Here is a 14,076-nt window from a genome sequence, read left to right on the forward strand (position 1 = left end):
ACTGCAATTCGAACGGGAGAGCCCGCGTTGCATCTGGATGGGGGGGCCCACACTGCGATTCAAATGGGAGAGCTCACGCCAGGCGTGGTAACTCACGCTCATTTGAACGGGAGAGCCCTCACTGCATCCAGATGTATGTGAGCCCTGCGGGGCTTGTTAAGCAGCGAGATTTATGTGGATGTGAGAGTTTGGTGGGCTTGTCTGATATGGAAGAGGTTTGATCTCACATAAGTTTCAAAGGTGTGGGAGGACCACCGACCTAGCATTTTTATCTGGTTTTCTGAAAGGCCTTTCTGTGCGGCTGTGGTGGCTGCTCCTATGCGAAAAGAGTGGGAGGAGAAGTTTTTTGTGGGGATACCTGATCTGGTGAGAACAGATTTTAGTTTCTTCTGAAACCAATGTCTAGAAGCTGGGAAGTTATTCTCGTCGATGAATAGAGGGTCGAGCGGAGAGTTAATTTGTGAGTGCCTCTGAGATAGGAAAGCGGCAAGGGACTGGTAGGGCTGAATAGGTGTTGGCAGATTGAAAAAGAAGACCGAATGGCCACGTTTCAATTGGTCGGTTTTGCTCTGTTTGATGTTGAATCGAATCGTGTCGTGATTTAAAATTTGAAGATCTGAGAATGTTGGATGGGTAGCTGGGTTGAAAGTAGAATTTGTGGTAAACTCTGAAACTCGAAGAAAGCCGAAAAAGGCTAAATTAAACATGGCATCCAGGGTTCTGGTTATGTTTGGAGGAAAGAGACCGGAGCGGATGGTGGTCAGACATTTGCCTAGGAGGTCGATAGTTAGAGGTTGCCTGGTATCTGGTTTGGTAGGGTGAGTTTTTTGAAGGCCTTTGAGAAGAAGGGATGTCTGGGGATTTGAGATGGCGGGGCACTGGTGGCCATGGATGAGTTTAAACAGGAAATGTATGCCGCTGAGGTAGACTTTAATGGATCCTGGCTGAATGGATTTGGTACTGTTCAGGTGGGAAATAAAAGAAGTAATTGAGAGGAGGGAAAAATCTGGAAAAGCCATGTTGTAAATTATATGGAAGTTTTTAAAAGAATTCCAGGCTGTCCAGTAAGATTGAAGAGTTCTTGGAGAAACAGCTTGCAATATTGATTCCATTGATAGGGTGTGGAGATGACTGAGAGGATGGTCTACTGGAATATGAGTTCTGAAAAGGGAGGAACTGGTGTCGGGTTGGAGTCTGCATCTGGAGCCAATGTTCTGAATTTCTGGAAAAGAAAACGAGAAAGGGCATCAGCGATTTGGTTTTTATGGCCTGGGATGTGTTCAGCTTTTACTATGAATTGGTTGCAAGCGGATGTCCAAATGAGGCGTCTCAGCAGGGGCATAATTTTTGGAGCATTAGAACGGCCTTTGTTGATGCAGTGGACTACCGTTTGGTTATCGCAGAGAAAGCAAATGGTTTTTGTTGACCAGTCCGAGCCCCATAGATGGGCTGCTACTGTTATAGGATATAGCTCGAACAGCGCAATTGATTGGTCAGAATGGGGGAGTAGAGTAAGCTCGGGTGGCCAAGTTGAGGCGAACCAATGGCCTTTGTAGAAACCTCCATAACCAACAGAGGGGGCAGCATCGGTGAATAGACAGAGGTCATGAGCTTGGGACAGAATGTTGTCGTAAAAGAAAGTGAGCCCGTTCCATTGTTTTAAGAAAGTAATCCAAAGTTTTAGATCTGATTGGCAGGGGGGATTTAGTTCTACTAGATCATCGAGATCTTGAGCTGCAGTAGCGAGAGTCAGGAGATGTGAAATGAAAGGCCTGCCTTGAGGAATTATGCGCATGGCATAGTTTAAATGTCCTAGAAGAGAGAGCAAATCGCGCTTGCTACAATGGGGGGCTTCTAGCAAGTTTGAAGAAATGGCGATTATTCTGTCTATCTTCTCCTTGGGAAGAGAGGCTTGGAACTTAATGGAGTCAAGGTTGATTCCCAGGAATTCCAAAGATGTAGAAGGGCCTGAGGTTTTCTCTGGGGAGAGGGGGACTCCTAACTGTGAGAAGACCTTTTGGACGGTGCGTAGGTGTTCTGCTGGGGGAGCTTGGCTGGGGGAAATTATGAGAAAATCGTCGAGGAGATGAATGAGGTAGGGAATGGCGTAGTTGTTTTGCAGGATCCAGCAGAGTGCTTCTGATAGGGTGTCAAATATTTTTGGGCTGCTTTTGCAACCGAAAGTCAAACGGACTGCAAAATAAAATCGTTCACGCCAGCGAATGCCGAACAAATGCCAAAAATCAGGGTGTATGGGCATGACTTTGAAAGCTGAAATTATGTCGACCTTTGCAAGCCAGGCTGCGGTACCAGCATGTTTAATGAGATCGATTGCTTGGTCTATGTCATGATAATGCAGTGAGAATTCTTCTAATGGGATTAAGCTGTTGATACTGGGTTGATTTTTCCCATGGGGGGCAGAAAGGTCAATTATGATGCGTTTTTTACCCGAGAATTTCCTGGTGGCTATCCCGATAGGATTTATGCGGAAAAGTTTGAAGGGGGGGAATCAAAAGGACCAATCATGAAACCGGAATCAACTTCTTTTTTGATGAGGGCCTCTACGGAGTCTGGTTCGGCTAAGGCTGATTGAAGATTGTCGCAAATTAGGCTGGAATTTGGTAGGCTTTCTAAGCCGGGATCGAAGCCTTCTTTCAAACCTGAAATGAGGTAATGCGTGAAGTTTTTGTCTGGATGGTTTTTTAGTTCATTTGCAATAGAAGAAATGATAATAGGAGAAGAGAGATACTTTTTGAGATTTTTATTTAGATTTGCGGACGAACGGCGTACAGGACACGTAGGACGGGCATGAGCTCCGCCGCAGTAAGTACAAATGTGGAGGAAGCGACAACGTTGTCTAACACAGCCCAAGTTATTAAAGTTGATACAGACTTGTTTCCCTGAGTTGAAACTGATGGTGCGTTCGTTCCTGGAACGTGGGACATATGATGTAGACTTGGGCGCTTGCGGTTCCGGGAGAGTTGGGGGATCCGGAGTTATTTGGGGACAAGACGAAGTTGTGTGAGAAATCGATCTGCAAATGGCACAAGAGACACTTCGGCAGCCCAAAAAAACTTTATTGTAAAGCTCTAGGTCGAGAGCCCCCCAATATGGGCACTGGTTCCAATGGGTTATGCGAGCGGCGCATTTTGCAGAAAAAAGTTTATGGTATGTGTAAAAATGACTACCACCGAAAGAGAGGCTGAGCTCGGCTATAATGGAGAGATAGTCATTTAACTCTTTGCGTCTTGTGGGAAAGATGGCGCATATGATATCTGTTAGTCTACTGAAAGCAATGCAGAATTCTGAAAAGGTGAGTACTCGTTTGGTGGTGGGGATGGAGTCTTTAAGGTGTATGGTTAAGGGCCGCATTCGAAAGAACGATGGGATTCATTGATAGGAACTGATGTAAGAAGAGAAGGAAGATCTATATCTGCACCTGCTAGGATTAGTGAGCGAAGTTGAGAAGACACTGGAGGAGGTTCCTGGGCTACCGCATGAGGAGGAGGTGGAAGATGTTCCGCTGACGCAAGGGAATGAGATGGCCAGCGAGCTGGGGCTATAGACGTAGAGGGCTGAGGATCTTGATTAGTATGAGTTGCAGCAGGTGGAAAAGAGTGGAAAATAGGAAGAGATATAGGTGGGACTGACTGCGGAGGCATCCTCACGCTGTGGTCGTCACCAGAAGAAAAAGGAAAAGGGAGAGGGGGCGGAACATTCAGTGGAGGCAGCCTCACACTGGATTCCACACCTTTTTGAGAATTAGGAAGGAAAGACGGAACAGAAGAGAAAGGAATTAAATGAGAAGGTATTTCCGTGTCATGCTTGGAGGATCTTGAACCTGAAAATAAAACTTGAGGGTTATTTGGAGCCGGAGCCGCTGGAGAACTGTGTTCGGCGGCCGCTGTTGCCAGCCGGGACGAGACGGGAGCAAACGAGGAAGTACGAGCGGTCGGATTAGCGCGCTCGTGCTGGTGGCGAGTTTGGCGACTACTCTGCTGCCGCGGGGAAGAACGGATAGTTGAGATGCGTTGAATTTTGTTTTTAGGATTTTTTGATTGAAGTTCGGGCTGGCTGGGAGAATTTTGGGAACTCGTCAGAAGCTCGTATAGTTGGATCTTTGATGATCTGCGTGGGAAATGGACACCGGAATTAGCCAGTGCTTGACGGAGGCTGTTTACAGTCCATTTTGAAACAGGGGGAATTAACGGAACGTCCTGGCGAGTAGTTTGAGATAAAGACTGAGGAGGAGGAGGAGAAGGAGAACTGGAGACGGAGGAAGATGACGGTCTTGATGGAGGAGGAGAGAGCGGTCTTCTTGAGCGCGGCTTGTACGAGCGCTGGAGCTGACGTCCTGTGCGATTCGGCAGTGGATCACAATCCAATGTGGAACGACCTGGTTTGGGTTGGAGATGAAGAGCGGGCGTCTCTGGGACGCTGGAGAATTCGTCGTCTGACGGGAATAGCTGGAGTTCGGACATGTTTCGATAACGGACGCATCCGGATGATATCGAAACAACTGATGCCAGAGCAGGGTGAGTAGCTGCTTATATGCTCTGGATGTAATTGAAAGATTAGGGTTCCCTCCTCTTGAGATTATGTTTGAGTTTCACTAATTTAAAGATTAGATGGGTTCACTCCTCCCGAAATTACGTTGTGAACTTCACTTTATTTCTTACTAAACACCAGGTGACACTGTTTCTGACACTCTCAAAGCTTTGAATCTTTTCCTGAAACAATCAGAGGAATGCTTCAGTGATTCATGAGAACTCATTTGCTCATCCTGAGGATCAAGCACATATACTCAGTCCACAACGGTCAGGCAGAGATAAAACACAAGGAACATAACTGCTGAAAATGCCAACAGAGAATGTAGGCCAAAACATGCAAGACTTCATAATGAAAGCAGGGCAAAAGGCATTTAAATAGACAGGGTAATGAACTAACAACACAAGACACAGCTGAAACATGTTAACTAATGAGCAGAGAGGGTATAAAGAGGGGAATAACAGTGACGGACGAGGCTGCCATCTGCTGGTTATTAAGCATACTGCAGCTGACAGACGTGACACTGGAATTGTTTTCAACACCATAATTTAGAGTAATCTGTTATCAGAGTTGACAGTCCAAATTACGATATTTCAGAAATGTACATATATAATCACAAAGTTAATTCATTTACAATCACTGTTAGCAAATTAATTTAAGGTAGAAGCAATAAGCTTGTGGAAGTAATGATTACATAATAACAATAATTAGGATATAGAGATTTGGGAATGTGCATGTTGATCCAGATGTCTTCTGAAGTCCTCGCAGGAGTTGGGCTGCTTCTTCACAGGTGTTGGTCATCTGAGGCTGGATCCAAACTGAAGCTGATGAACTCTCTAGTCACCTCGGGACGGCCTAACACTGATCCTTGCGGCACTCCGTAATTTACTATCGTGATCTTAGATTTTTCCCCGTTTAAATAGACAAAATTGTGACGGTCTGATAGGTACGACCTAAACCACCGTAATGCCTGTCCCTGAATACCAGTATAATTTTGTAGTCGATCTAGGAGTATTTTATGATCTATAGTGTCAAACGCAGCACTGAGATCAAGTAACACTAGTATTGAGACACAGCCCTGGTCAGAAGCTAGAAGTCAGTCGTTTGTAATTTTAACGAGCGCAGTTTCTGTGCTATGATGAGATCTGAATCCTGACTGAAATTTTTCATAGATCGCGTTTTTTTGCAAGAAGGAGCATAATTGGACCGACACCACTTTTTCTAGTATTTTAGACACAAATGGAAGATTTGAAATGGTCTGTAATTTGCTAATACGTTTGGATCTAATTGTGGTTTCTTAATGAGAGGCTTAATAACTGCTAGCTTGAACGGTCGGGGGACGTGACCTAGAGATAAAGACGAGTTGATAATATTGAGAAGAGGCTCTTCTGCTACAGGTAACAATTCCTTCAGTAGTTTAGCGGGTATTGGATCTAATAAACATGTTGTAGGTTTAGACGCAGTGATAAGTTTATTTAGCTCTTCCTGTCCTATAGTTGTAAAGCACTGCAACTGTTCTTGAGGGGCGATAATTGAGGCTGAATCATAAAACTCTGTCAAAGGTTGTACATTTACAATTTTATTTTTTATTATTTACTTTCTCAGTGAAGAAATTCATAAAGTCATCACTACTAAACTGTAATGAAACATTTTGTTCTGGTGATGTCTGTTTATTTGTCAATCTACACTGTTAGACCTTGCTGTAGAAAAACAGCCAGATTCTGACAGTAACAAACCATTTACCATTAAAACAGTAATATACTGTAGAAAACACTGCATTCTGGGTAATATTTGTCATCTTCGAGAAAAGAGCCTACAGGAATATACTGTGAGTTAAAAATGCTCAAAGTCGACACTCAGGCTGTGCTCTAAATCACACCCTATACCCTCATTCACTATTCCCTACACTAGTTCACTAATATAGTCCACTTGACAGAGTTAAATAAAAGAAGTGAGTGAATTCAGACACTGATGAACACCTGATAAGCAGAATCACTGAAGCACAGAGAAACAAGACCAGAAAAATGACACGAGCAGAAACACGAGAACTACAACTGACTTCATTCTCAATCCAGTTTGACATCATTTCTTTCATACGTACAGAAGTTCTTGCTGAGAATTAACAGATATGGATGTTGATGTTTTATTAAAAATAAAATATATACATAACTTTGTACTATATGTGTGTGTGTGTGTGTATTCTCATTGAATTAATTTTTCACTAAACTGTTCAGTTTGCAGAAGCCATTTTAAGAGGAGGAGATCTTAATTGTGCATGCAGGGAATCTGATATCGCAATGATGCGGTATGACATTGGCCAACGCCTGCTTAAAGAATCAAGTCTTCTTTTTCTGCTTTAAATTTGGTTAATAGATGTGTGTCATGACCATGTATAATATTACCTCTAGAAATTTGACTTTTGCCTGGCTTGAGGTGATAAAAATTCGCAGACACGGGGCAAAGTGGACACTTGGGTACATTGAACATAGAATATGATTTACATTAAGACTTTACAGTAATTTGACGATTTAATTCTTGTGATCTTTTTCAGATTCAGTGTGACAGCTGCAGTGGGTGGTACCATTGGGACTGCATGAGCAGACTAAAAAGGAAGGCAGTCTTCATTTGTCCAGGGTGACAAGGGCCTTTCCCCCCATCTCCCTCCACTTATTGCAATCCTTACTTTTTAAAGACTCACAAAGATTTGTTTTCGAATTGTCTCTTCACCTGTAAATAAAATTGTCACCAACATTACAGTATTGACTGCTGAGTTGTTCATTTTTTCATGTTATGGAAAAACATTGTGATGGAAAACTGTGTGTGGAAAACATTAAAATATATGTGTGTGTGGATTGTGCTGTGATGGAAAACATTTACATATAGTTTGGTATTTGTCAAACATTTTTCATCCAGGTCCACAGGGCAATACATGGTCAAAAATAGGCAACTAGTCCATTTGATAGTGTTGAATTAGCTTTTGCCTTGGTGTTTCCTCCCAAATAAGAGATATAAGAATGCACAATCACACCATTTTTGGTTTATTTGGCAGCAACAGATACATTTGTTCAGGATTATTTGTTGTTGCAGTGCTATAGATTCACAGAATGATAATGAAGAAGACAGTTTAAAGTCTCACAAGATCCAAATGTTCACAAGGACAAGTAACTGAAATGAATGTAGACTCGTGTCAGTATAGAGCGTTTACTGCTGTTTCTACTGTGAATGTCTGTAACCAAGACAAACGAATAAAAACAAAAAACGTTACATACAATAAAGTGTTGAACAAAAACAGTTGTAGTCCGTCAGTAAAACTTGATTACCGGAAACTCCCAGAAACCGAAAATCTCGTAACTGTCGCCTCTGGCTTGCTTAGTTGGGGACAGTTAATATTCAACAGTATTACTGATTTGACGGCACTGATACTATTGGATGAGAATTGAACTGAGCTGAGCTAGATGATGACGTCACTGTTTTCTGCAGAACTGCTTTATAGATTAAATGAACTGAATGAATAATTGATGATCTCTAAATAAACAATAATTGATCTCTTGGAACTGAATCAATACTGAACTGACTTCAGCTAAAAAATGCACTGTTTCTTTGTTAGAACTTATCAGCAGAATTGAACTTTGTTCGTCTTAAACCATTTTCCTCTTTATCACTGTAAATCAGATTGTACACAGACAACAAAGCTTGAGAGATCTGCTCCAGCATTGCTCAAATTGACTGATAGTTTTTTTTAAATGTTCTCTGGCTATAAACTTATAATAAAGGGATCAAACAAATGCAAAAAAAAAAATTACTCCTACAATCAACAGGTTAATTGTTGCCATTGATTACAATTACAATCTAATTACAATTGAATCTGTAGACAGATGATCCTCCCTAACAATCTCATTGATTGGCTGTATAAACATTATAAAGATGGACATTCTTCCCAAATTTAAGTATTTATTTTGCTCTTTTCCACTAGGCTTTTTCTCTAAAATGAAAACATATATATTATATGCTATACAGGGATATGATTATATATCAGCCCTGTATAATATAGTGAATAGTGATTTTTTATTTTGCAGTTGCAGTGTCTGGTCTGAATTGAGGCGTGTGTGTGTGTTTGTCCAGCCCTCTGAGAGCTTTATATAAGACAGAAATCTGTCAGACAGACATCTCTCAGACTCGATCGAGGTGAAGCTGCTCTTCTGACTCCGTCTACAGTCATCCAGGTGAGTGTGTTCCTAATAAAGAGCACTTTTGGGCTCATAGTTCATTTGATCACCTGTACTCTCTAGTCAAGATTATTCTCCATTACACACATATTAAATATGATAACTAGTAATTAATATATGGTAATACTGTTCCATCATTAATGAATAACTACACCTGAACAAACAGTAATGCATTATTAAAACACCAGTAACGACTATTAACTAACAATAAACTCTGATCAATTAATTAGTAAGTAATAGTGCTTAGTTGAAGGTGGTAGTTCATTATTATGGTCCCACTTTATATTAAGTAGCTTTAACTACTATGTACTTACATCAAAAAATAAGTATAATGTACTTATTGGGTTCATATTGAATTGCAAAACACTTTTGCTGCTATTGAGGTGGATACGGGTAAGGTTAGGGAAAGCTTTGGTGGTATGGGTAGGTTTAAGGGTAGGGGTAAGGGGTAAGGGATGGGTCAACAGTGTAATTATAAATGTAATTACAGAAATTAATTATAGATGTAATTACATAAAGGTGTTTTAAAATATAAGTAGAATGTAGAAACATGTATGCACACAATAAGTGCATTGTATCAAATGATTAATTTAAATGTAAGTACATAGTAGTTAAGGCCACTTAATATGAAGTGGGACCACATTTTTTTCATCTCTCCCAGACAACTACTAAGAACTGCTATATACAGGTTTATAATTAACATGAATGATGCATAATGTATAATTAATTCTAAAGTAAAGATCATGATATCCCACTAGGATTGACTCAAGTACTACCAAATACTTCAGGAAGAACTACTAATTATTTGGATCAGTACTGTTAAGTGAAAAACATGATAACTCTCTAATAATAACTGAAATCATTGTAAGCGTTTGAGCTTTTTCAAAGGTTTTGGATAGTAAGACCTTCTGAAGGATTTGGTAGCATTTGAGTCATTAGTAGTGGGTTACCATGATCTTCACTTTAGAATACTGTTCTGAATAATTAGTCATTCCTTTGGAAGGATGTAAATGTTATGTGTAAAAATTTCCCGGTCATCAGTCGAATTACCTAGGCTACAGGGTGCTGTTTAAACTGTATTATACAAAACTAATAATGTTGTTGTTGTCAAATGAGAAAGTAAGTAAAACGATACCAATCATTGTTTAATGGGCGGTCTAGCTTATGGAGGATTGCTTGTCACCCAGCAACTGTGACAGCTGCCACTGATGAGCGACAGTAATGTTGTCTATACTTAAAGATATTGTCACGTTCCCAGTCATTCCCGGACTACATTTCCCAACATCCTTCCTGCCAATCACCTGCACTCACTTCACCCATCAGTAATCACCACACCCAGCTGCAGCACATTGTCTGGATTATTTAAGACATTCAGATCCTCACATACTTGGCGAGGTCTTGTTTACTCTTGTGGCAATTCTGAGCATTAGTTATCTTGTCTGTCTGCCTGTTACTGATCCTGTCTGTTCCCCATGTATGATTCTCTGCTGCCTGCCCTTTGGACTATTTGCTCTGTCTTGGACTTAAGATTGTTATCTGCCCACCCTGACCCACTGCCTGTTCAATCTACAGAAGGACTAAAATAAGAGCATTCATTGGGTGTTGAGATTGAGTGTTTGTCTTATTCTGTGTTGCAGGTTCAGACACGATGAACGGCATTATTCCCAAGAGCAAAGCAAAAGGCACTGACATCTGTGGAGTGAACGACTACTATTATATAATCCGCTCTGATCTCGGCTGCTATATGCAGTCAAGTGATTTCAATAAAGGTTTAGACATCTCTATTTTCAGTCTGCACCCTGCCTGCCAAAATGGAGACCATTACCTTGGTCATGAAGATGGCTACTTTTACATCATCAAGGGCAATTCCTACCGCAGAGTCAAGAACCTGACGACAGACAGCGATGCTGTAGTTTACAGCCTTCATCCCAACTGCCGGGGTGGAGACCACTACCTTTCAGCCTTTGGCAATTTTTACATCATCTTCCAAGGAAAAGGCACTTACCGAAGAACAACAAACATGAATCAAGACTTGGATGCTGTAGAATACAGCCTGCATCCCAACTGCAGAGACGGTCTCTATTACTGGGGCCTTCCAAACCACTACTACTTCCTCAAGCCAGTCTCAAAGTGGGGAGTTGAGTACTACAAAGGTACCGACTTCAGCAAAGATGAGTGCACTGCTGTCTATTCTGTTCATCCCGATGTTCTTAACTTCCTCCCTGGTGGTCTGTCAGTAACTATAGGCCCAGCCTTTGGCATTTGGGAGAATATTAAAACTCTAACTAATGACAGCAATACACCAGTGACATGGCAAAAGAAAATCACTAGAAGGGTGGGATACAATAAGGAGAAGATGACCCAGATCACACACAACTGGAAGATAGCTGCGTCAGTCTCGACTGAATCTGGAGCCCTGGCAGCGTTAATTGCAAAGATGCAGTTCTCCTTTTCTGCAGAATATGGAGGTTCACATGTCAGCACTGAAAAAGAAAGCTGGAACGAAATGACTGAAGAGGAAGAACAACTCTCATTTCAGCTGAAGCCAAATGAGTCTGTATATCTGTGGCAGTACAGAATGGGTCTTGGTGAAGAACCAGTGTTGTTCTGCCGTGATTTAAAGATTGACGATGAGCCAAACCCTCCGACTGAAGTCCCGCTGCCACCCGCACAATCATGAAAACACATCAGGATGTTTTAACTCCAAGGATAATCAAGTGATTTAGTTAAATGCCTTAATTAAAACTTCTCTAGTAATTATTTAGAAATCTGCATGCATTGCTTAAAATGAGGCTGGAATTGTTTAATAGCAAAGAGATTTTTTTCAGTTACAGTCAATGTAACTACAAATTACAACAATATTCATTAAGGTATTATTGAAACTTTGTGTTTATGATTAAAAAAAAGCTTAGAGAAACATACTTTAAATATAAAGAAATTTCTTCTTAAAATCTGCATGCAACCCAACTGCAAATCTTTCAATATGGTGGCTAAATTGGGCTTTTGGAAAGTTTTACATAAAAAAGGTCTATATTATGGTCTATATCAGTCTATATTAGTGTAGATGTAGTCATAGATGATGTCATAGTGTAATCGAAGTCTATGAAGTGTTTGATTCTCAAGTCATAAAAAGAGTTGCATTCTGTACGCATGCATTTGCCGTATACATGTAATTAAAAGCTTTTCATTTTTTACTTATTTCACTTATAGCTTATACCATTTGCAATTTGCTTTTAATATGCTAAATAAAGTTGAATACTGCTTTTAAAGTCTTGGTGTTTCATTGCCATTCTGTTTCATTACCAAAAAATATTGAAAATATTGTATATTTACATGTTTAAGCATACTCACAGTTTTCTTTTAGTATGAAGCTTGATCACCCAACACAAAGTTTTGTGTTCTGCCCTCACAAAGATCACACCTAGATTAGTTTTTGCTCGTGTGAGGAAACCACTCATCTACATTAGTTATAAATATGCTGGTCATCAGACTGTTTTAAAAGAAATTAAAGAATAAAATAAAGTAAAAGTTTAAAGAAAATAGACAACATGTCTTGCTTTTGTGGCAAACAAGTGTATAAATATTTAAACGTTTAAAATTTTGTGTCTTATTTTACTCAAATATGTTTTTTTTTTTTTTTGCAACACACATACACACAGATGCTCACACGCACACACAAACTATTAAAACTAAAACATTTCAAATGTTTCAAAAGTAAAGACACATTCAGATCTGAAGAAGACTTCAGATGCCTCAACCCTGTGGAGATATGACCCCAACCCCCTGCAAGGACCCCAAACTCTGGATCAACATGCACCAGTGCTAAATTTGTCTATATATCCTAATCATTTGTTAACATATTTCCATAACTTCAATGAGCACATTGTGTCTGCCGTAATTTAATACATTGTTTAAATTAATAGTTTGTTAGCTAACTGGGTGATCTGTATATACATTTCTGAAATGACACAACTTGCACACTATTGTTGATTATTGAAATGTTGACATGCTCTCCCTGTAAAGCTGCTTTGAAACAATGCATATTGTGAAAAGCACTATACAAATAAATGTTAATTGAATTGAACAATGTTATGTACACTAAGTCATAAGATGTTTTTTTTTTTTTTTTTTTTAACACAAACACACAGGATGCCCCACCGGGTTGACTCAGAATCACCTTCACTGTGAGTTAAATAAATGTTTTTCATTCTTTTGTCTTTTTAACATAGATCCTATAGGTCAGTTTGGAAACACAGATATAGACGCTCCAGAAAGAACATCTCCCAAACAACACCTATTCTGGGGTGTGTGGGTAATGAGGACTCTTTGGCTTGATGAATATTTCTGATTCTTTGTCTTAGGAAACTAACATAATCTATGGTTCTGGTATTACTGATCATCCTATGTTGCCAACACGCACTCACGCATGCACACTCGTCAGACCACGGGCATGAGGAGAGGTGTTGATATGGAGCCTTGCACTCTTAAAAATATGAACTGCTCACCCTGCGGGTTCATTGTACATCCTGATGCTCCATGGCGAGGAAGCTCTCCTGATGGAGTCACTTTGATCCCTCTGAGAACCCACCATCTGCTCTCCTTGAGGTCAAATGCCCCAATATCCAGAGCTATGTGGACTGCCCCTATCTAAAAATGTGAAGCTTTGAGACTCAGGAGGCAGCACAGGTACTACTGGCAAGTTCAAGGTCAGATGCTCTTAATAGGGCTGGAGTGGTGTGATTTTGATGTTTGTGCTCAGGAAGACATGTTAGTCGAGTGAATTTATAAAGATCTTGATGTAAAGCACACCATTAGAGACAGAGCAGATAATTTTTTCTTTTACCACTTGTTTTATGGTGCTGAATTATTTACACCCTTATTTTAATTATTCTCAGGTTAGGTAAAGCAAGTCGAATCTGCCCTAATTCATCAGTAATTGAAATCTCATACTCACAAAACAGGTCTCAGAAGATCTGTTCAGCTCAGTTTAGAAATCAGAGACTTAGGCAGGTAAGCTTCTTAATTAAGTAATATAGTTTTATTGATTACAGATTAAATATTTTACATACAAAACACTGAATAAAGTAATAAAGTAGCAATAAAGTAAAGTAAAATCAAATCATATTACAGTCAGCTCTTAGGTTGCAAGCGTTTGTCTGCAGGAGGTGCTAACAGCAAGTTAACACCGGAGAGGCCGTTCATTCAGAAACAGCGTCTGCCCTCTCGCTCTTCTCCTATTCTCTGATAGACAACACAAGCCACTGATGTAATGACACATCAAAATCCTTCATGAAGCATCAGT

The 14,076-nt window shown here is 40.2% G+C and overlaps 2 protein-coding genes across 2 annotated transcripts; one reads left to right on the forward strand and one right to left on the reverse strand.

Moving 5' to 3' along the window:
- Positions 1–3,359: 3,359 nt before the first annotated feature.
- Positions 3,360–4,481, reverse strand: LOC125269498 (histone-lysine N-methyltransferase 2D-like). The gene has a single exon (XM_048192392.1). The coding sequence runs from the start codon at positions 4,479–4,481 to the stop codon at positions 3,360–3,362; it is 1,122 nt and encodes a 373-aa protein (XP_048048349.1).
- A 4,158-nt stretch (positions 4,482–8,639) lies between these two features.
- On the forward strand, positions 8,640–11,481 carry LOC125269614. The gene is made up of 2 exons (XM_048192544.1): positions 8,640–8,771; positions 10,412–11,481. The coding sequence occupies exon 2, from the start codon at positions 10,423–10,425 to the stop codon at positions 11,452–11,454; it is 1,032 nt and encodes a 343-aa protein (XP_048048501.1). The 5' UTR covers positions 8,640–8,771; positions 10,412–10,422; the 3' UTR covers positions 11,455–11,481.
- The last annotated feature ends 2,595 nt before the right edge of the window (positions 11,482–14,076 follow it).

The sequence above is a fragment of the Megalobrama amblycephala genome, linkage group LG6 (assembly GCF_018812025.1).
Source record: "Megalobrama amblycephala isolate DHTTF-2021 linkage group LG6, ASM1881202v1, whole genome shotgun sequence".
In the NCBI taxonomy this organism is placed as follows: domain Eukaryota; kingdom Metazoa; phylum Chordata; class Actinopteri; order Cypriniformes; family Xenocyprididae; genus Megalobrama; species Megalobrama amblycephala.

Bases quoted from the DNA above. Each gene is read 5' to 3' on its own strand.
- LOC125269498 (XM_048192392.1), bottom strand. From the start codon at position 4,481: ATGTCCGAACTCCAGCTATTCCCGTCAGACGACGAATTCTCCAGCGTC.
- LOC125269614 (XM_048192544.1), top strand. From the start codon at position 10,423: ATGAACGGCATTATTCCCAAGAGCAAAGCAAAAGGCACTGACATCTGT.